The 21,262-nt window shown below is 58.4% G+C and overlaps 4 protein-coding genes across 4 annotated transcripts; 1 reads left to right on the top strand and 3 right to left on the bottom strand.

The window, feature by feature from the left end:
• Positions 1 to 1,144: 1,144 nt before the first annotated feature.
• Positions 1,145 to 4,050, top strand: LY79DRAFT_612671 (subtilase). Its single transcript, XM_060561954.1, has 3 exons — positions 1,145 to 1,297; positions 1,390 to 1,974; positions 2,046 to 4,050. Exons 1-3 carry the CDS (start codon positions 1,181 to 1,183, stop codon positions 4,002 to 4,004), a joined length of 2,661 nt encoding a protein of 886 aa, XP_060411094.1. The 5' UTR covers positions 1,145 to 1,180; the 3' UTR covers positions 4,005 to 4,050.
• Positions 4,051 to 7,727: 3,677 nt separating this feature from the next.
• LY79DRAFT_317784 (cytochrome P450) lies at positions 7,728 to 10,378 on the bottom strand. Its single transcript, XM_060552380.1, has 5 exons — positions 10,143 to 10,378; positions 9,828 to 10,082; positions 9,059 to 9,769; positions 8,903 to 8,984; positions 7,728 to 8,849 (listed from the first exon to the last, which is right to left on the bottom strand). Exons 1-5 carry the CDS (start codon positions 10,258 to 10,260, stop codon positions 8,171 to 8,173), a joined length of 1,845 nt encoding a protein of 614 aa, XP_060411093.1. The 5' UTR covers positions 10,261 to 10,378; the 3' UTR covers positions 7,728 to 8,170.
• Positions 10,379 to 13,144: 2,766 nt separating this feature from the next.
• Positions 13,145 to 15,228, bottom strand: LY79DRAFT_521531 (arginyl-tRNA synthetase; the record flags this gene model as incomplete). The annotated part of the gene is made up of 3 exons (XM_060555360.1): positions 13,145 to 13,562; positions 13,636 to 14,846; positions 14,956 to 15,228. 3 exons carry the CDS (start codon positions 15,226 to 15,228, stop codon positions 13,145 to 13,147), a joined length of 1,902 nt encoding a protein of 633 aa, XP_060411092.1.
• A 1,955-nt stretch (positions 15,229 to 17,183) lies between these two features.
• Positions 17,184 to 19,293, bottom strand: LY79DRAFT_592457 (ferric reductase like transmembrane component; the record flags this gene model as incomplete). The annotated part of the gene is made up of 3 exons (XM_060561422.1): positions 17,184 to 17,520; positions 17,746 to 19,026; positions 19,100 to 19,293. The coding sequence occupies 3 exons, from the start codon at positions 19,291 to 19,293 to the stop codon at positions 17,184 to 17,186; spliced, it is 1,812 nt and encodes a 603-aa protein (XP_060411091.1).
• Positions 19,294 to 21,262: the final 1,969 nt, after the last annotated feature.

Below are 21,262 nucleotides of genomic sequence, written 5' to 3'. Positions count from 1 at the left end.
AGGCCCCCGGCTGTGCCACCGGATGTGAGCCTCCCCCCTCCCCTCTCCTTCGTCCGCCTCCAGCGACCCCGCCTACAGAGACATCTAGCAAAGAAGAGCAGAGTCTAATCTGTCGATTCTGCCAATCGCTCTCCAGCGATAGCGCGGCGGTGACAAACGCGAGCTCGCCACCAGACGAACGAGAAGACGCGAGCTGACAGTGCTCCCCCCCACTCCCCTGTGCATAAGAAGAAGAAACGAGGCCGCATCTGGTTCCTGACACGAGTGCGCCGCCAGGGACCAGGGCCGCTCTCATCGGCTTTGACAAGTTGACCAACGACAGACGGAGACACTTGCCCGGAAAGGAAGGCCATCTGGTCTACTCCGTGCTACATAGTATGCTATGTATCCGTACTACTAGACGGATCACGCGAACACTTCTCCGGGACAAGGACAGGCCGGGTTAGTTGGAGCAATTTTACTCCCCCACTCTCCTCCCCCCCTCCCCCCGGACCATCAAAGGAGCCTCGTTAATGTGGCACACAATGTACTGATCGTATGTAGGCCACACCAATATCCGTACGTTGACGAGCATCAAGGTGCTTGTTTCTTCTTGCCGATGCATGCTGAGGCACCGTGAGGCACTGCGTCGTTGTCGTACCGCCGCAGAGGCAGCATGTCGCTCGCTGCATGCAATCTCCCATGTCCTGGTCCTATTCGCTTGTGCTTTGCATACCTATCTATCTACTCCGTATCTACTACGTATATCCCTTCATGCCTGTCTCCGGCCCATGATCCCCCCCCATCCCACCCATCTCCCTGTCCGTCAACGGACCCTGGACGTGCCACCGCGTTTGTGCATCCACAGTTCCCATCCGCGTTGGCCTCTCCCGCCATCCACCTGCCTGGGCGAGCAAAGCGTCTGGTTCGGCGTGCACAATGGCCCAAGTCATCCCATGACGGCAACGACAGGCCCCCGGTACTGTCGTTCGTGTTGCCCACTTGATTGGGGACGACGTTTACGGCCGCTCCCCTTCCCCCCCTCGGCGGGCAACTCCCCCACCGTTGGAAGCTTGGGCTGCACTGCGACGTTATCTTGACGGGACTTATATAAGTCGAGGCTCCCGGCGCGTCGCTGTCGTGACATGTCTCCTGTCTCCCCAGCCTCGGTCTCCCTCAGGTCATCCGTCAGCCAAGCACAATGGTTAGAAGCAGTCTCTTGCTGCCGCTGGTCGCGGCCGCGTCCGCCGTCCAGGCCTACGTCCGGTCCCCCAACACCGTCGCCGGTGCCTTCATCGTCGAGTTGGAGGATGGCCAGGTTAGTCGCTTCCCACGAGAGGGAACACCCTCCGTCGACGACGCAAGAGAGCAGCTCTCCCGCTAACCACCCCGTTTGCCCCAAACCAACAGGATGCCTCAGAGTTCCTCGCCGAGACCAAGGCTGACGCCGTCACCCGTATGAACCTGAACTTCACTCTTTTCAAGGGCGCCTCCATCCAGTTCAACGACCTGGACACTGCCGACGCCAAGGCCGCCCAGCTGGCCCGGCTCCCGTCGGTCAAGAACATGTGGCCTGTGCGAACCTACGGAATCCCCGACTCCGAGGTCGTCTGGACCGGCAGGCAGGGCCGCGACTACGTCGACCTGAAGAAGCGCCAGCTCGGCAACGACACCTTTTCCACCCACGTCCAGACCCAGGTCGACAAGCTGCACCGCGGCGGCGTCACCGGCAAGGGCATCAAGATCGCCGTCATCGACACCGGCATCGACTACCTCCACCCGGCCCTCGGCGGCTGCTTCGGCCCCGGCTGCCTCGTCAGCTACGGAACCGACCTCGTCGGGAACGACTACGACGGCTCCAACGAGCATGTCCCCGACCCCGATCCGATGGATTGCGCAGGCCACGGGACCCATGTCGCAGGCATCATCGCTGCCCAGTCGAACCCCTTTGGGTTCCTGGGCACCGCCCCCGGCGTCACGCTCGGTGCTTACAAGGTGAGGAGGACGGCGCAGTATCTTTCTTCCCTAGGGGGGTCGCTCGCTCGCTCACATGTGCTCTCGAACAGGTCTTTGGCTGCGACGGACAGGTCGGCAACGACGCGCTGATCGCTGCCTACAACCGCGCCTTCGAGGACGGCAGCAACATCATCACCGCCTCCATCGGCGGGCCCTCGGGCTGGACGGACGAGCCCTGGGCCGCCACCGTCTCGAGGATCGTCGACGCCGGCGTCCCCTGCACCGTCTCCGCCGGCAACTCGGGCGACCAGGGCATCTTCTTCGCCGCCACCGCCGCCAGCGGCAGGCACGTCACCGCCATCGCCTCGTTCGACAACGCCGTCACCCCGGCCCTCCTCATCGAGAGCAACTTCACCGTCGCCGGTGGCGCCCCTAGCAAGTTTACCTACACCCCCGGCGAGCCCAGCAAATGGGCCGGCGTCGAGCTCCCCCTCTGGGCCACCTCCGCCGACTCTAGCTCCGCCGCCGCCCTCGGCTGCGACCCTTACCCGGCCGGCACCCCCGACCTGAGCGGCAAGATAGTCCTCGTCAAGAGAAGCGGCTGCACCTTTGTCGCCAAGGCCCAGAACGCCGCTGCCGCCGGCGCCAAGTACATCATGGTCTACAACAACGTCCCCGGCGCCAGCTCCGTCGGCGTCAGCGAAGTCTCCGGGATCCTGGCCGCCGGCATGACCACCCCCGACCAGGGCGCCGCCTGGCTCAAGTCCATCGCCGCCGGCTCCGAGGTCGTCCTGAAGATGGCCGACCCCGATACGGCCGAGCAGCTCCTCACCCAGTCCGTCAACACCGCCACCGGAGGCTACGTCTCCAGCTACAGCTCCTGGGGCCCCAACTGGGACGGCCAGCAGAAGCCCCAGTTCGGCGCCGTCGGGGGCAACGTCCTCTCCACGTACCCCAGGGCCCTCGGCTCCTACGCCGTCCTCTCCGGCACGTCCATGTCCTGCCCCCAGACCGCCGGCATCGTGGCCCTGATCGCCGAGGTCCGCAAGACCCTGGACCCCGCCACCATCGAGAACCTGCTGTCCGCCCACGCGAACCCCGTCAAGTTCAACCACGGCAGCGGCCCCGACGCCCTGCTCGCCCCCGTCCCCCAGCAGGGCGCCGGTCTCGTCCAGGCCTACGACGCCGCCTACTCCGCCATCCTCCTCAGCCACTCCAGCCTCTCGTTCAACGACACCGACCACTTCACCCCCGAGCTCAACTTCACCATCAAGAACACCGGCTCCGCTGACGTCTCGTTCGACCTGAGCCACGTCGGCGCCGCCACCGCCTACACCTTTGCGGCCGCCGGCGACGTGACCCCGGCCCTCTTCCCCAACAACCTGACGGCCGAGTACGCCGCCCTGGCCTTCAGCGAGAGCAAGGTCTCGGTCCCCGCCGGCGGCGAGGCCACCGTCCTCGTCACCCCCACCCCTCCCACCCTCGACGCCGCCCGCCTGCCCGTCTGGTCGGGCTACATCGCCATCAACGGCTCCGACGGCTCCAGCATGTCTCTGCCCTACATGGGCATCGGCGGCAGCCTCCACAGCCACGTCACCATGGACCAGGCCCTGATGACCACCTCCACCAGCGCGACGGCCGACGAGTACAAGCCCGTCGCCAGCAACTACACCTACGTCCTGCCGCCCCCCGGCACCGCCAACGAGACCAAAGCCGTCGTCCCGGCCCTTGCCATCAACATGGTCTTCGGCTCCGCCCTTGTCCGCGCCGACCTGGTCCCCCTCACCGCCTCCTCCCCCAACATCACCCGCGAGGTCCTCGGCACAAAGACCCTCGGCCAGCCCCGCTCGTTCCCTTACAAGTACGCCTCCCGCGGCGTCTTCTCCGTCAACTGGGACGGACAGATGGACGACGGCAGCTACGTCCCCGCCGGCAAGTACAAGTTCTCCGTCAAGGCCCTGCGCGTTTTCGGCGACGCCTCCAAGGTGGAGGAGTACGACGTCGCCGAGACCCAGCCTTTCCGCGTCATCTACGGTGCCGTCAACGCGACGGCCCCTTCAAGACACTAAAAAAGGGCTTCTGTGTGTGTGTGTGTGTGTGTGTGTGTGTGTGTGTAACAATAATACGTGTCTCTACGACATTACTTTTCATGTAGTTAGCTATTAAGGCAGAAACAATATCTAATATTCCGTAAATCCCTGCTTCTTCCCCCTGTGAATACAGCCGTCCTAGACCCAACTGCCTAACCAGGCGGCAATGATGGCACTGTTGACCCCATCATCAAGGTCGTGACAGCTTCAGTGCCAGCCACACGAGGACTCCATCGAACTCCGTCACCAAGGTCGTTGAAACCCGTGCGCCTGTGGTCTCGTTGTAAGATCAGATAGATAGTCAAGCGTATAACGTCCAAAAATTAGCACGGTCGACTTCCAACCGCAACCCTTCATCCTCGTCTCACGACCGCCGACCTCCCATCGTCCCACCATGTCAGAGAAGGTCGAGAATGGTACCACACATTGAAAGCTCGCAGACCAAGACCGCGTTGGACCCTCACCCGAATAACACCAAAATGTCCCAAAGTCCGGCTTCCTTCACAAACAAGAGGCCTTACAGACGAAACCGAAATGAGGCAACAGTATGGCTGCTTCTATTCAAGATGTCGACGATCTCGCCGTCATGACGGCTGGCCTGTTTCTCCCAGGTGACTGACTGCAATGGAGGTTGGGGGCCCTGGCCTCCGCATCATGCTCAAGCGAGCAAGCGGCCGGCCATTTCTGCATCATGGGTTTCCTGAGTAGCCAGCTAGGTTTACTTACCTCAACGAGACAAGATATGGCGGGCCTACAAGGTGATCAGCATCAATGCCCAGCCTGTTTGTCTTCATGTGACCGCTTTGTATCCGGGGGCTTCCATCGAGCATGACGTGAAGTTCGAGCACATCACTCTCCAGGTGAAGCGGGACTTGCTGCTCGTCACAGGAGAAGCCTGCTTACGATCGTCAACACAGACTTGCGCCAAACTAGGCACAAGCATCCGCGTCCATCATCTCGGAAATCTTGGCTCCCCCCCCCCCCCCCCCAAAAAAAAAGAAGCTTCGTGCTCAGGCGCGCCAGTGGCGTCTGCCCAGCCTCCTCTGCTCTGTCATGGTGCTCTCCCCCGCTCACGATCCACTCCCAACGAACCTGGCTCTCGCTATCTTAGCTTCAACTTTGTTGTCCTAGAACAGAGTAGCTCTAGGGCCCCGGAATGGTCCGGTACTCGACAGCGGCAAAGAAACAGCATCTACCAAGTTTCAGAAGCGCCTGCTCGGATCGAACCAGAGGAAGCGGCGTTTATATCGAGGTCCGAGCGGGCGAGGGTCTTGCAAGAGCCGCCTCGCCTCCGTCGACGACATCGGCCCATTTTTGGTGTGGCGAAGTGAGGCCACCGGTCAATTAGCTCAGGGTTCGTCCCATGTTTCCCAACTGTGATATCCCCCCCCCCCCCCCCACGGCCGGTTCGGGAGGTGGGGAGCGAGACAGATCGTCCCATCTCGCATGCTTCGCCGTGCCAGTTCGCCCCTCCGCGCTTCTGTCCGACTGTCTGGCACATGTCCGTCGCCGGTTCGGGCCAGCCAAAGCCCCAGAGAGAAGAGGCGCTTCGTCCGAACCCCTGAGCGAATCGCATCGTTTCCGCGACACGAAACACACACAGGCTCTCATTCGCCCGAGTTGTCGGCATGCAAAAGGGGCCTGTGAGTGAAGGCAGGGCGGGCAGGCCCAAGGGCTTGGCAGTGTATGGGAAACAAAAAGCGCGCAGTCGGGCAACGGGCTCTCGAGCGTGTCTCAACCCTGCTCTCTCTTATGCCAAGAAACCTTTGGTCTCGTTTGCTGGGAGCCCTCCCCGTTCGCCGCTTAGTCACCGGCCTCGTCGAACGGATGGGCAGGCGGTTTGGTCTCGTCAGCCGACGAAAAGACGGGCTCTACGGTACGATTAGTTTCCGACCAACCTTGTTCAGTCGTAAGAACTGTAGTGATGACGGTGACATTTAGAGATATTTGTGTCATGTTTCGGGGGGAAGCATTGAATTGCATTCGGCGACCTCATGGGTGTCAAAGTGCCAGGTGGATGCGGCCGATCTGCTTTACTAGAGATATACACTATTGTCTTACCTAGGGGGTTGGGGATAGCCTTTACTGGACAGTTTTGACAGTCAAATTGGTATCTATCGTGAAAACCTGGCTACACTGAGCTATAACTTCTCGGTGCAAGAGTTGCCTCTGCAATACTTGCTCTCTTTCTCGGACTGGGGGATATCCGTATCGCGGGCGGGCGGCGCGTGCCGGCGTGGACGGTCGGGAGGTCTTCTCACCGGTGGTCTGACCACTCCCTTGGCGCGAACATCGATCGCCTGGTCCCGGCTTGTCCCGTAAGAGCCGCCAACTCGAAAACGGCGCCACCCTCGTGCGTTGTTTGGCCGTTCAGCAGCGCTTCATGCCGCCTGGCCCCGCCAGGAGTACCAACATCTCCTCGTCACGTCCTTCTTCATGTGCCTCGGGGTGGAATATGATCGGGACCATCGCGAGGCCTGTGGGTATCGTGTCCTCGTCGATGGCTGGGAACCCTACCCCGGATATCTCCAGCCTATGCCGGTCCTTCTCCAGCCACGCGTGCGCCAGGCCCCTGTCGCTGTACGTCTTCAGCAGCGTCCCGTCGGGTTGTCACCAGCAAAAAGGCCGTCAGCCAGTCCGGAATGTGGACGACGCCGCCCGACATGCCGTCGGCGACCGAGTGGCAGCCGACGTCATCGGGCCGATCAAAGCCGGCAACCATCCAGCCGAGCACCACGGTGAGACAGGGTGAGAAGCAGCCAGTCGGCCAGCTCAGCGTCGGCCAGCTTCATGCGGAGACAAGAGCAACAAGACTCTGCGTAAAAATAATAATAAAAAAACCGCCATGTCGAGGTTGCCGACAGCAGTGCCGCTTCGGAATTGGACGACGAGCTCCCCCGCGGGGGCGACGAAGCAGCCGCACAACGCCACGGCGGCGGCTGGCCCTGTTGACGAGGAAGCCGAACTGGACAAGCACGGCCAGCCAGGCTTCGTCCGGTCGAGGCCCGAGGTGCAAGTGTTGCTTCCTGGCGCGGATCACTGTGTGGACGAAGCCGTTCTGGCAGGACAAGACGGTGGCGGCCGTCCGCGTTGGACACTGATGTCTGGGCCGACTCCCGGTCTTTATCCTCATGCGACACGTCCCGGAAAAAAGTTTCGATTACTGGCTTGTCGAGCGGGGCATTTGCCCACGACTTTTGTTCTGCTGTCGGATGACGGACGGTCGGCATTCTGATGAGGAGATGGGTGGACAACGTCATGTGAGGGTACAGAATAACCTCAAGATGCGAAGAAACCTTGTATATTGATGAATATAGTCGCTCCGGGTCTCCTTTCAGCCACCTGTCCTGGCCGCGAACGGCGAGCAACACCGCCCGCCGTCCGTCATCTCACAGGCTCCGCTTCCCACATGGACGACGAGGGAGATCGGCATTGTTGAACATGGGGGCCGGGCCGTTGGTCATACGATGTATAGATGGTTAGTTAGCGGGATATAAATGTATCTTAGCAACATCCTAGTAAGTCGCTACCAATTAGGGGATGAAGGATGGGATGGAACTGAGGATGAAAGGAAGTACCCCGACAAGTGCCGGAACGCTACCAGTGTAGTTTCTTTGTGATGTCTTATTACACGTAACAATTTCCATCTCTCTTGTGTTCAAGTAGGACAGTAGACAACAAGGTTATAAACGTTGATTCGTGCCTTGTCAAATCAAGTTGGATCGAGTCCCTTAGACACCACTACAAATGAAAACCTCACCTAGACGACAACCTCGCGCAGACCAGACATACTCGGTTAAGTTTTGATAGACTAATAGCGGTAGTTGGAGTGTCTATATTCATACATCGTAGAAGGTATTATATCCATATCGCATTCTAGACCCCTTGATAACCCCCGCGGCTTCTGCTGTGGCAGTCGTCGTCTTTATTTGCTCCAGAACCACCAAGTCAAAAACATAGTAAAAACAAGACAAACGACCCTTCAATCTCCGTAATATGTTCAGGTGGCCGTTGGCGCGGGGCCATGGATGTCTTCCTCATCTTTCTCTCCTCCAGAATGCTCTGATCCTCTGGTCTACGTGCTTCCCCATGTCATGTTTCCGGTACACCCCAATCAATACAGCAAAGCCATTCGACAAAACGCTTTACTCTACTGATGGCAGCATCGCCGGCGACGAACTTCCCGAGCAGCTGTCCTCGTCGACATACCCCTTCTCGTTGCCCGAGTCGATGTCGCTCTCGGTCGCCCACCGCCCGGGGCACCCGGGGATGTCGCGCTCGTGCTCGCGGTACAGCTTCTCGCGGTCGCCCTCCTCCTTCTTCTGGCGGAGGTTCATCGTCAGCGACGGCGGCTTGGTCGAGATGGGGCCGTTCTTCTTCTGGTCGCGCATGTCGACGTCGGGCATGCCCAGCTTCATCATCTTCTCCTCGTGCTCCTCCTCCTCCTTGGCGGCCTCGAACATGGACCGCAGCAGGTCGGCCTTCTCAGGCGTGCGGATGATGGCGTCGAACTCGAAGGGGGCCGGCTTAGCGATCAGCAGCGGGGTGTAGTCGTTCCAGTGGACGGGGACCTTGGTACCATCGGCGTTGCGCTTGTGCTGGATGTTGAAGGCCCAGGCCATGCCGCCCATGGTCAGGAAGAGGTCCTGGTCGACGATGGGGATACCTTGGCAGGTTCTGCGGCCGAAACCAAACTGGCTGAAGCCGTCGAGGGTGGGGAAACGGGTGAGAGGCTCCTTGTAGGTCGGGTACTCGGGCTGCAGCCAGCGGTCGGGGTTGAACGTCTCGGGGTCGGGGTATGTGGATTCATCACGGGTGATACCCCTTGGCAGTCGTTAGCTCAGACCAGTTGGCTGGGGAGTGAACTCTATGCTTACCACTCAAGAGCGTGGATGGTGGCGCCCGCGGGGATGAAGTAACCGTTGTAGACATCGTCCTTCTCAAGCGCGTGGGGAATGCCTGCGAACCCAAAGTCAGCCAGCCGAACCTTAGAATACACGCGCCTTACCAAGCAAAGCCACCACAGAACTCACCGGTAGGGACAGGGGGCCTCCAGCGGATGACCTCCTTGACGACGGCTCTCAACATGGGCAGCTTCTCGCGGTCCGCCCACTGCGGGCATTTGCCTCCGCAGACCTCGTCGATTTCCTTTTGCAGCTTGGCCTGCCACTCGGGGTAATGCAGCATGGCGAGGATGAAACTCTGGATGGGGCTGCCGATGGTCAGAGCACCGGCGATGGCCATGAGACCGACGACGTTCTGAGCCTCCTGGAGATCGCCCCATTTGCCCTTCTCGTTGCCGAGGCCCTCGTTGATGAAGGTGCTGATGAAGCTCGGTTGCGCGGTGCCCTTCTCAATCTGGTCCTTGACGTACTGAATATTGCTGGTGAACTGCTTCGACTCAGTCTCGTGGCGTTCCTTCTCCTTCTTCTTCCACGGCGACAGAGCGGCTGGGACGTGCATAAGAAAGGAGACGACGTTAGGAAGGGCACCGGCAGGCGAGATGGTTTCGAGCAGGCCAAAGGTGGTCTTGCGTAGGATACGGGCGGGGTGGGCAGTGCCCCAGGAGAGACGGCTGACAGTGCGGCTGGTGAACTGCTCAACGTACTCGCGATACTCACTGGGCTTCTGGTACAGCAGCCACAAGAAACGATCACGCTCGCGGGTCGGGTACTCGTGGAGCTCCTGCTTGTCACTCTGGTTCATGAGGTGGTGGCAAAGCTTGCGCTGGCGCTTCCATGTTTCTGTACGGATTGTCAGTTAACGTCAACAAACATCAAACATTTACACGGATAGGCGTACCTGTGCGGCCGAGGAGGGCGAGGTAGTCACCGCTCGTCCTGTTGTCTGGAAGGTTGGGAATCATGGGCCGGTCAGAGTAGATGACATTGCGGCGGCCGAGGAGGTCGTGGGCAACCTGCTCCGAGGAGATCCAGATGTGGACGGAACCGAACATCTCGTGCTGGTAGATGGGACCATACTCCTTGCTCCACTCGTAGAACTTGAGCCAAGCTGCCTCGGCTGGTACATCGTGAACACGTCCGATGAGAGGGAGACCTATAGTACCATGAGCCACATGTGAAGATACAGGTGATCAACAATGATAAGACCACGTACCCTTGGGCCCTGGGAGAGGCTTCGCCCCCTCAGGAAGCTTCCTCTTGAGCTTGATGGCAGTGTACAGCCGCCATGCGCAGAAGGCGATGAAGGCGAGAAGAGCCACGCCTATGGCCATGATGATGGGGGCAAGTGGATTACACAGGTACAAAAACAGGAATCAAACCTCAACGACGTAAGGGGAAGGGAGGGGGGGGGAAGGGGGGGGTGATGAAGAAGAAGCGAAAAACCAAAAGACGTCAAAGGTCGGGGTTGAAGGGAAAAGGAGTAAAGAATAAGTCCTGCTGTTGCAGGAGAACAGAAACTAGAAGAACCGGGATGGAGGGTGTGTCTCTCAGCTGTTATTAAGAAGAGTCAGGGCCGAGTTGAGCCATCCGGTCGTGGGCGCCCGAGCGGGCCGATGGGGAACGGCCAAAACGGTCCTTTATTCTTGTTGGCTGGAAACATGAGTGAACGCGTTTGTGCATGCTCCGGATTCCCCAAGCGCCAATGCCAGATTATTCCATATTGCCAACTCACTACCGGTAGATGGGCGGATGTGCAGCAGGCGACAGCAGTGGAGGAGGCAACCATGTCAGACCACATTATCTTTCGCCAAGTCGTCCTTCCCAAGGCCAAGGATTGAACGCCTAGAGGCTTGGTAAGGTCCGGGATGGGGGGATTGGTGATCGTATCCAAACATAGCACACCTTGACGTGCCGCGCTTGCAGGTCAGCCGTTCAGGTAGCTCGACATTTTCCCCGTTGGAATCGTTCGTTCCTGGCCTGACATGTCGTGGACATTAAACCTCCTCCTCCTCCTCCTCCTCCTCCTCCTCAGTGATTCATGAGATACCTGATTCGCTTCGAGAGGGACACATCACCCAGAGAGAGGGAGAGTGTGGGAGTGAGCAGAGCGTACACAACGCCTCAGAGTATCGACTCACTCCCAGAGCTGACGGAGACCTAGCAAATACCGACGCCCGTTCTTGCGTGTTTAGATCCTTGTCATGGACGTCAGCAGGGGTGTGCCTTGGCTGTTTAGGGCCCAAGGAGATGGTTAGGATATGGGTTGACTGACTGTGAGATGCGTGTTGCAGCCGCGGGAGCTCCAAGCGCAGGGGGCCAAAAGATGAGCCGAGTCGCCATCCTCGCCGCTGCGAAGCGAGTGCTGGCCAGGTGTTCCACGTCGAACCCAGTGAAGGGAAGGGATCTTCCCAGTCCCACACTTGGTCTCATCGGCTGGGCATCTGAACTCGCGCCCTGACACCAAGGGCTTCAGGTAGAGCTGCTGCGGTTTGGTGGGCGCTGGGCTCGAGGCGTCGAGGTCGGGCTCGTCCGGTCTCGGCACTAGCACCGAGCCACTTTGCCCCTAGTTTCTTTGCAGAGTGTGGTACCAAGAAACAGATATTTCTTCTCTGGGAACATTCTAGGCCAGGGGACTCCCGCTGGGGCAGTACCTATTTCTGTTTGCCCGGGGGTTGCTCAGAGCTACAAGAGAAGACGCGAAGGCCGAGTTGCATGATGGTGGCCCATGACGGATGCACCGACAACGCCCATGACCCGCAGCCTGGGCGAAATGTCAGTCTCTCCCTCGGTCTTGACCTGACTTGGCCTTGGCTGGGGGGGGAAATGTAACACGAAAATGAACGGATATACGGCCGCTACACTGTCTTCTTCTTTGGCGAGTCTGGAGGGCATGTGTGATAAAGGGACGTTGCCTGCCTAGGTCAGCCAACTCTGGATGTAGTGGTCACTACCGGTAATGTCGATCAACTGCAAGCCACGGCGCCGCTGCGTCTCCTGTCCAACCGGAGCCCGGCCAAGAAGACAGGCAGCAAATAAAAGCCAGTCAGAACCATCGAAAAGCCATCGCAACTCTAGCGTTTGAGCGTATGCAAGATTCGGTATTTGCAGGGATTATGACACCCTAGCGGTACCCGAGCGGGACGATCATTTCGTTGGCGCCCAGGGATGGGACTCCCCCACGTAGGTCGCCGAGGACGTAAGACAAAGGCAAGGCCACCCTCAGCTGCTAGTCCGTCGAAGCCACTTCGAGGGAGCTAAGAGGACGCCACCAGGTACAGCCCATCGTAGGCGGTCGCACGATTTGCGCTTACCGGTCAAGAGTCTGCTTTGACAGTCAAAGACGGGCCACGCTTTTCCTTCACCTGTAGAAAGGGGGTCAGTTTGTTCCCCCAGCCGAAACACACTCGTCGCGACCTTCGACCTGTGCTGTGCTGTGCTCTAATGTCATGTATACCATCTTCTTTGCTCTGTTTTGCTTTGCCTTGCTTGGCTTGCCGATAGCAGCCCTACTGGGATTGCTGCCGCCACCATGCACCCTCAGTTGTCATTGCAGTCAAGTCTTGGGCCGTCTTTGGTCTTGTGTATATGTATGTGGAAGTGTGGGTATGGGTGTCTAGTAAGATATAGATCTTTAATTATTCAGCGCTAGTGAGCTGGTGCATGCGAGGTCCTGTGTCCTGTGTGTGCGTGTGTGTGTGTGTGTGTGTGGTTCATGCCGTCTGTCCGACGACGGTGAACGGGGACTTCCATCGCACCGAGACACAATCGACGGGCTGCTCTCCTCTGCTCGAGGTCGTCTCTTCGTCATACGATGCCGCATTGGCCAGGGTCGCCACGGCGTCGAGCGCCACCACATTCACGGCTGACAGCTATCGCCGTTGTGCCGGCGGCCTAAGGTAGGTCGCGGCATATCCTTCATCGCCACCGCTCATTCATCAGTATTGGTCACTGGAATGGATGCTGTCGGCGCCGTTGACACTGGGCTCACAAAACCTGGCTCTGGTCTTCCGAGGAGCCTATATCGAGCCCGCATTTTTTTCTTCTTTACTCCCCCCACTCTTCGCCTCACATAATGACCTCCATCATATAGCTGACAATTTACATCCTGTTTGGTTGGTCAGCGCTAGGTTTCACGTGCAAGCCATTACCGAGCAGGCGGTATCAGCAGCATCAGCAGAACTCCAGTGGCTGCAGCACTGAAGCAGACCATGCAACTCACCTCTCGACAGGGGACAGTCCCAGCAGACGCATGCCGTTGTAGAGCACGGTCCTGGCAGATGAGTACAGCGCCAGGCGGGCCTTCTGGATCTCTGGCTCGCTTCCGACAATGCGCAGGACGTCGTAGCTGCTGCTGACAACGTGCGTGAGGCGGAACAGATACGTGAGCACGGTAGTGGGCTCCAACGTCTTTAGCGTGTTCTGGACAACGTCGGGATACTGGCTGACGACGCGGATGAGCTCGATGGCATGCTTCTCCGTCAACAGGCTGAGGTCGGCCTTGACGACCTCTTCTTCCGGAACGCCGGCCTTGCGGAAGATGGAGCACAAGCGCGCGTGGGCGTACTGGAGGTAGGGGCCGGTGTCACCCTCGAACGAGGTCATGGTGTCCATGTCGAACTTGTAGTTGTTGATCCTGGGCAGGTAATATAACGTGTTAGCGCGACCGGGAGAGCGGCACGGGAAAAAGTACGGACGGCATTACTTACCTCTTTCCGCTCATGTCCTGGACCATGACACTGCTGATGCCAAGGATGTCGGCGGTGGCCTCCGGGTTCTCGACCTGGGAGTACTTGGCCTCGTTCTTCTTCATCACCTCGTGCATCTTGTCTCCCACGTCGCGCAGGATGTCGTCCAAGAACTTGACTGTGCCCTTTCGCGTGCTCATGCCGAGCACCATGCCGAAGTTGATGTGCTGGCACTTCTTTGCCGTTTCGGGGTAGCCCATCAGCTCGATGATCTTGAAGAGCTGCTTCAGGTGCAGGTCCTGCTGAGAGGCGACGACGTAAATCATGTGATCAAAGTTGTACTTCTTCTCGCGGTGCAGGAGCTCGCTGATGTCTCGGGTCAGGTACAGGGCTGTGCCGTCCTTCTTCCGGATGATGGGACGCTCCAGGCTCTTGCCGGCCTTGCCGGGGATGTGCTTGGAGAAGTCAATGATGACGGCGCCCTCCGACTCCTCCGAGATTTTCATGTCCTGGAGCTTCTTGGCCGCGGCCTCCATGTCTTGCTCGGAAACCTGGCTCTCGCCCGAGTACTCGTCAAAGTGAATGTTGAGGCGGGCGTACGTCTCCTTGTAGCGGGTGATGCTGAGATCACGGAAGCGCTTCCACTGGGCAACGGCGGCCTCGTCGCCGGCGACCATGGCCTTGAAGTACTTGCGGGCCTGCTCGTCCAGGCTGTTGTCCTTGAGGGCGGTGACGTCCTCGCCGGCCTGCTCCTTGGCCGCGATCTGCTCCTTCTCGTCGCTCATGGCAGCGTTGATCTTGACGTAGACCTCGTACAGGTGGTTGATGGGGTCCTCCTTGAGGGCGGCCTCGCTACCGAAACGTTCGAAGCCCAGAGCCAGGAGGCCATACTGCTTGCCCCAATCGCCGAGGTAGTTGATGCGGGTGACGTCCCAGCCCGCGCCGTCGTAGAGGTTGGCGATGAAGCCGCCGATGATGGTGCTTCGCAGATGACCGGCGTGGAAAGGCTTGGCAATGTTTGGCGAGGAGAACTCGACAATGATCTTCTTCTTGCCCTGGGAAGGGTCCTCGGGGTTCTTGAGGCCGTTGTTGGGGTTCTTGCCGAAGGTCTGGCCGCGGTTCCGCACCTGGGGGATGAGGAGCTGGGACAGGGGTCCGGTCTTGAACCAGAACTGGAGGAAGGAGCCGTTCTGGAGGGAGATGGGCTTCTCGATCAAGGGGGACTCGGGGAACTGCGAAACGGTGCGACGTTAGCCAACTGCTCTGGCGGAGGGCGCGTAGGTGGGAGGGGGGGAGAGCTCGGCGCGTCTAGTATCCTCGATCGACGACGGCGGAACGTACCTTGTCGAGCCACTCGGCAGTGAGCTCTGCAGGTTTCTTGCCCTTGATGCGCAGGGCAGGGACGGCCAGAACCAGGTCACCCTTATCCAGGCTCTGGGTCCACTGCAGAGCATTGTAGACGATGGTCTTCTCGACTCCCGTCACATCGTGGAGCAGCGAGGTGATGTGGGAGCGGTAGATGTCGATTGGGTTGACGTCGGGGTAGCAGCCGGGGAAGGACTCGAGCTTGCCGATAGACAGCTTCTCCAGCTGAGCCGTCAGCTGGTCGGCCATTGTCGCGAGATTGGCGGGGGTGGGGTTGCAGGGAGGGTTGACGAGAGACGATAGATTCGGGGACGAGGACGAGAAGAGGCGGGAGGCCGATCGAAGATGGTTGGAGGTCAAAGGCGAGGCTGGAGAGGCTCCTCGGCGAAGGCTGGTGGTATAAACGTGGGCTGAACGAAGTGAAGACGAAGGAGAGAAGAGGAAGCGCGCGACGCTAGTCATTAAGAAACTTGACTGGGTTTTGCCAGGGGTGGACAGGAAGAGGAGGGGGGGATGGAGGGGCAGAAGGGCTTTGTCGCATAGAGGGGGGGAAACGATGGAGAAAAAAATAAAAAAAAATTGCAGCCAGCACTGAGTCACCAGCCCCATTCGTGGCTGTGGTTGGCCACTCACCGAGGCTGGGGAGCCCTCACCGAAATGAGGGGTAACAGTGACATCCTAAGGAGGGTCTTCCTTAGGTAAGCTACCCCATGCACACCGAGGAAATGTCCTATTGTTGTCGGTGAGGCGGTACACTGACTTCTTGATGACTCCAATTGTCGTCCATTGTCTCCTGAACACAAAATCAGTGTATAATGAGATTGCCAAATATGGTGGTGTGGCTCATGAGATTTTCAATTGACTCATAAAAGCAAACTCGTGCAAGACTCATTGTTTCTGTGATTAAACTCGATTCTCGGCCTCCCTAGCTCTGTGTACGTCTTTGGCTTTTTGGTTTTAGGGGTACGATGTCCTTGATTGCCGAGTTAAACATCTTTATGGCTCTGAATGAATCTGGATTTCTCTGACATGAGCTTACACGAACATATAAGGCGTCTCTATCGTCGCATCGTCGTGTAAGAACGTTCATACGTGCCTTCTTACTCCTGCTACACTGAAGCTCCAGTCAGTAGCACTTCAAATCAGGTCACACTACAAAAGTCTCATGAGTTAGGGCACATAGCAGTGGGTGTTCTAAAGGTTGAAGAGAGGCTTGAATTGTCAAAAACGGTAACCCATGTGCCAGGGCTCATGGATAGGTAGCTCAAGGTCGGTCATGTGACATCCTACATGATGTGGCTCATCTCATGAGCCACACTAACTTAGGCCTCCTTTGGTAGAAATTCATATACTATACTGTAATAGGCAGTATATACTGTATAACTTTTTGTAATCTGCCATATAACCCATTGTGGTTGTGATATCTTTTTTAATTTTACCTTTACTGTAATAGCTCTGTTACTAGTAGTCAGACTTTCATATCGTATAGCCAATCTATCCATCTGTGCTATATCCTCGTAACTGGTCCTCTGTTCGGCTACCATTATGCAGTCTGCGTCACTCCATACTCTGATAATATCGCAATTACAACAAAGTATATTTCTTCTCTTCCCTCGCGCCAAACGTAATACATAGACACGAACAGACCGACAGCCACTTCTTACTCGGCCCTCAAGCATTAATTGTGGCCAACACCACATGGCATACTAGATAGCCAAAAGAGGTAGGCCCTCTGTGTTCATTAACATTGAGCTTGATGGGATCTAGCTTTTGCCGCTGGATTATTTATCCGTAGAGACGAGGCATGATCAACAGTCAACTTATTCTCTGAGATGAATGTAAACCCCCAAGTACTTTCAAGTATACATAGTCATCTGGTCTAGCTCTGCGAGCCCATAGCCTCTCCATGACTATACGGGCTTACGGGGCTTTGAACCCATGCTATTCATTGCAATAGATAACTGCCACCCGACGACTTTGGCTACCAGAACGTGTGTAAACACATTGTACAGATCCTGGTTTCTCTATTTGGGACTTTCATTACGTCCTTCCTACTGTTGCCTTCACGGCCTGCGTCCGCAGTAAGCTTGGTTATTTCCACAAGCGGCGAATGATCATTCTGTCGTCTCATTTCTATAAATATAAGCCCCATGAAAGCAAATGGTATTACCGCCCCCCCGTCATTACACACGCATTACACACGTCTAGAACGAATACTCCTCCACAAACAGATGGATGCCCTGCGCCCCCGTCCCCTTGTGCACCGCCCTCTCGTCCGAGAGCGCGGCCACGCAGTTCCGGACCGAGCTCGTCAGCGACCGTCCTCCGCACACCACCACCGACGTGTCGCCGCCCGCCGCCTCCACCGGCTCCCTGATGAGCTCCTCGAGGTCCGGCCGGCAGTAGTACTCCCTCACCATGCCCGCCATGGAGCCGCTCCGCGGCCGCTGCGTCAGCTGCACCCCGTCCCCTTTCTCCAGGTCCAGCATGGCCTGTTCCTCTCGACAACAGTCCCCGCTGACGGAGCCGTCTGACGTGTCCCTACGGTGTTGTGCTGCCGCCGCCGCCGCCGCCGCCGATGACGACGAAGACGAGGTCGTGCCGAAGCCCCCGCCGCGGTCGTCGTCGTCGTCCAGGCAGAGCACCGCCGCCGAGGCGTCCCCCTCCCTCGCCTTGCCCGACCGCGTGATGGCGATGTGCACCCGCAGCTCGAGGCCGGCCTGCTGCGCGCGGTCCATCGACTCCCGCAGCCGCCGCGTGTAAAACTCAATCTCCTCGCCCTGGCGAGCCAGGAGCACGAACTCGACCCGCGTCGTGCAGCCCCGCCGCCGCCCGCTCTGCACGATGCTCTCGAGGATGGGCAGCGTGAACGATGCCCCCGTTGACGCCGAGATGAGAACCATGGTCTCGTAGATGTCCCACCGCGGCGGCGCCCCGTACGGGCCCATCACGAACCCCGTTAGCGTTTCCTTCTTGCTCCCCCCCGACGACGACGACGACGACGACGACGACGACTCCAACGCCTTCTGCGCGTACCGGTGCAGCCGCTTCGAGAAGCCCCCGTGCGACCGGATGACCAGCTGGATGCTGTTGCACACGCACGTGTCCGGCAGCTGGTGCGCGCAGGCGATGGTGTACGGGTGCGCCTCCAGGGGCCCGACCCGGGGCAGCCAGAGGTACAGGTGCTGTCCGGCCTTCCACGAAAAGTGCACGTCTTTGATCGTCAGAACCGTCGTCGACGGGCCCACCGCCTGGACCTGGACCTCGTGCCCCAGGCGCCTCATACTCTTGCACGCCGACCGGTCCGGCGGCCGGAGCCGCATGTTCTGCCAGGCGAGGAACGCCCACCGCGCGAGGCGGTCGAAGCAGACGAGGGCGATCGCGAACCAGAGGTACTGTTGCGCGTAGTTGGGGATGTGGACGTACACCAGCCAGAGGAAAAGGGCGGCCGTCAGCACGTGCTGCGCGACGAACAGCTCGTACGCCATGCCGCGGATGGGCTGCACCCCGACGAGGAACGTCCAGACCAGCAGACCCCACGCCCCGAGGCCGTACTTGATGGCCGGCAGGATGCGCAGCTGCGCCTCGACGAAGTCGGCGCGCACCCACTCGGTCCAGAAGTGGAAGCCGTGCACCGTCGCCGTGACGAACATTGTCCGGCCGACCCAGCGGTGCAGCCAGTTGAGCCGCTCGTGCGAGATGCCGGCGATGAGGCTGACGGGGCTGACTTTCATGGAGAGCAGGTAGACGAGCGGCATCTGCATGAGCGTCACCCAGGCGTTGCGGAACCCGATGCGCTCCCAGAAGTAGGCGTCCTTGACGACTGCGTCGTTGGCCATCATGTATATGATGACGGCCCAGTATGCCAGCAGGACGAGCACGCGGCCGAGCGGCGGCGGCGTCGCCCACCGCATGCCTCGGACGGGGATGTAAAGCTGCGGGTGTCCCGCCTCGCGGACGATGGCCGTCGCCGTCGCCCATGTCTGCGTGATGCGGTTCGAGGGGCGGGTCGGGAACCGTACCGACTCGGAGCGGCATCGCCGTAGCCTAGATGTGTAAGTATCACAGCACCAGAGAGGGATGGTTCAAGAGGAAAAATAGAAGGGGGGTCTCTTCTCACCTTCTGAGGCCTTCGAGGTAGTTGATGCCCCGGATGATGCCGAGGAACCCCACGACGCCGGCGATGATGTACCAGAACGACTGCGCGAGCTGGATGTTGGTGTCCTGGAACAGCGCCGTTCCCATCGTCATCCCGCCCATTCCGCCCATCCCGTCCATTCCCCCTCCTCCTCCTCCTCCATGGTTATGGCTCATTGCCGTGAGATGAATAAGCACCGGGTCGTTGTGCGGCAAGCGATCAAGCCAACGACACTGGTGCGAGAGCCCAACTTCAGTATGTTTGCCCTCGAGATGGTCGACGATACCCAGCGCCGTCAGTTTACAAAAGCGTCCGTATTTCTCAGTCGGCGGCGCGTGTCAGGATCGAGTGAGAGGCGGAAAAAGCAGCGGCGGCGAGGACACGTCGGGAAAGGAATAACAGCGCCGCGCCAAGGTCACGAGGTTATGACGAAGCTTGCGGAACCATCTCACAAACAAAACCCCCCTCTCATCGGCGCATGAACGTGAGTGAAGGGCTGTGAAGGTCGCTGTTTGCTCTGTGGCGAGACGACGGGAGGGAAGCGCCTGTAACTAGTTTCCAAAGGCCCGACGTTCCTACGTTTGAAGACGGGAGATCCGGTTGGCGATGAGGTGGATTGAGCAAGTTCAAGACAGACGCAGACTCTCGGCAGCATGAGCAGGATGTCAGATACTAGTAAAGATCAGTCTAGACAAAACTGCTGTTTATGGAACGGCTTAACCTTGGCAGATGATACGCAGGCTCAGAGGGCGGCTGCTGGAAGGGCCGGTCGTTGCCACTGCTATGCAATTAGCGCGCCGCGGCCCAGGGCTCATCCGAGCGGGCATGGCAATGACATGGCATGGGATGGCATGGAACGGCATGAGGGGTGGGATGCTTCCCACAAGGCAACTTGACTTGATGATCCGCTCTCCCACGGGGGAGGGTCGACTCGGTTGGTACGGCAAGGTATGCCTGTCCACGGTCTCGGCTACACTTCCACTCGAAACTCGGCCGAACCCAGTCAGGACGGCGTGCTGAGTTCTACATGAACAGAAAGATTCACTTTTTCGATATCTGAACGCTACGGCTACGGGGCACGCGGTGTTACATATCAAACATGACCAAGGCCGGGCAATTTGTGTTTTCACACTTACACAGTTATCTGTCCACCCTGTCGATAGTCTATCCGTCTCTTCAAATGCTTCTTTCTCGTCTCTTTCCCCTTCAAACAGGCGCAAAGAAACATCAAGCACACCCCCCGGAATCATTCAGGGTTTTGTCTCCAACTCACCAAACACTGTCATGTTGCCTAAGAAACATTCTCAGAACAGTAGATGAAGCACCCCTGGAGTCTATCCATCATAGTTACTAGACGCAGTCCCAAAGCCCCGGGGTAGAGAGTGAGGGGGAAGGGAATGCGCGCGCAGACGCCACAATTTGCTCAAACCCTCTCAATGACAACCCTCATTCCGCTCTGTGATTGGCTCGAGTTCGGCCCAAGGACATCGAACCCCTGTGCATATCACGGAGCTAATCCGATCAAGGTTTAATCACCATCCCTCTTCACTTTGGACTACTCCGTCGACGGCGATATGGCCCAATCCCCACGACGACTGCTCGATACGACACCGTTGTCTTAAGAGGAGACATGGCTGGGCGACAACTCGGTCTATTTGTATATCGAGCAGCTCTCGACAGAGCCTCGACGTTCGGTTCCCAAATAGCCTGTAGTCCCTATCGTCCTCTGTATCTCTACATATGAGTCGTTCTCAGGGCCCGTAGCAACATCCCGCCGTCTCCCCGCATCTTGGGCAAAGGCAAATATACAACCCCGGTTGCCTGTGAAGCTCTGGAGCTAGTCTGGAGATCATGCTGCCGTGAGCAAGTTTTCACTTGAATCCCTCTTAGGCCGTGAGGGGAAAAGTCCAGCAACCGGCCCAGTCACGGCCAGCTTCTTTTATAGTTCTTTGTCCCTGTGCCGAATCCCGAATCTAGGATTGTTCTCTCGTCACGTCCGGGCTCCTCGGTTTGCGATGATACCGTTCCCCCGGGATCCCCCATGACGCCGTCATACCCGTGTGAGGCCTTGAAGAGCTCTCGTGTTCTCAACACAGTTAAGCTTGGCTTGTTCGAGACCAACGGTGCAACCAGGCTTAGCCCTAT

Source organism: Colletotrichum navitas (genome assembly GCF_030913465.1).
Source record: "Colletotrichum navitas strain CBS 125086 chromosome Unknown LY79scaffold_59, whole genome shotgun sequence".
Taxonomy (NCBI): domain Eukaryota; kingdom Fungi; phylum Ascomycota; class Sordariomycetes; order Glomerellales; family Glomerellaceae; genus Colletotrichum; species Colletotrichum navitas.
The sequence above is the reverse complement of the archived record's forward strand: the minus strand, read 5'-3'. Positions and strand labels throughout refer to the sequence as shown.

Coding starts and splice junctions, on each gene's coding strand:
- LY79DRAFT_612671 (XM_060561954.1), top strand. CDS start 1,181: ATGGTTAGAAGCAGTCTCTTGCTGCCGCTGGTCGCGGCCGCGTCCGCC. Junction 1,298..1,389: donor TCGAGTTGGAGGATGGCCAG/GTTAGTCGCTTC, acceptor CCAAACCAACAG/GATGCCTCAGAGTTCCTCGC. Junction 1,975..2,045: donor TCACGCTCGGTGCTTACAAG/GTGAGGAGGACG, acceptor GCTCTCGAACAG/GTCTTTGGCTGCGACGGACA.
- LY79DRAFT_317784 (XM_060552380.1), bottom strand. CDS start 10,260: ATGGCCATAGGCGTGGCTCTTCTCGCCTTCATCGCCTTCTGCGCATGG. Junction 10,083..10,142: donor GCCTCTCCCAGGGCCCAAGG/GTACGTGGTCTT, acceptor ATGGTACTATAG/GTCTCCCTCTCATCGGACGT. Junction 9,770..9,827: donor CGCCCTCCTCGGCCGCACAG/GTACGCCTATCC, acceptor CAATCCGTACAG/AAACATGGAAGCGCCAGCGC.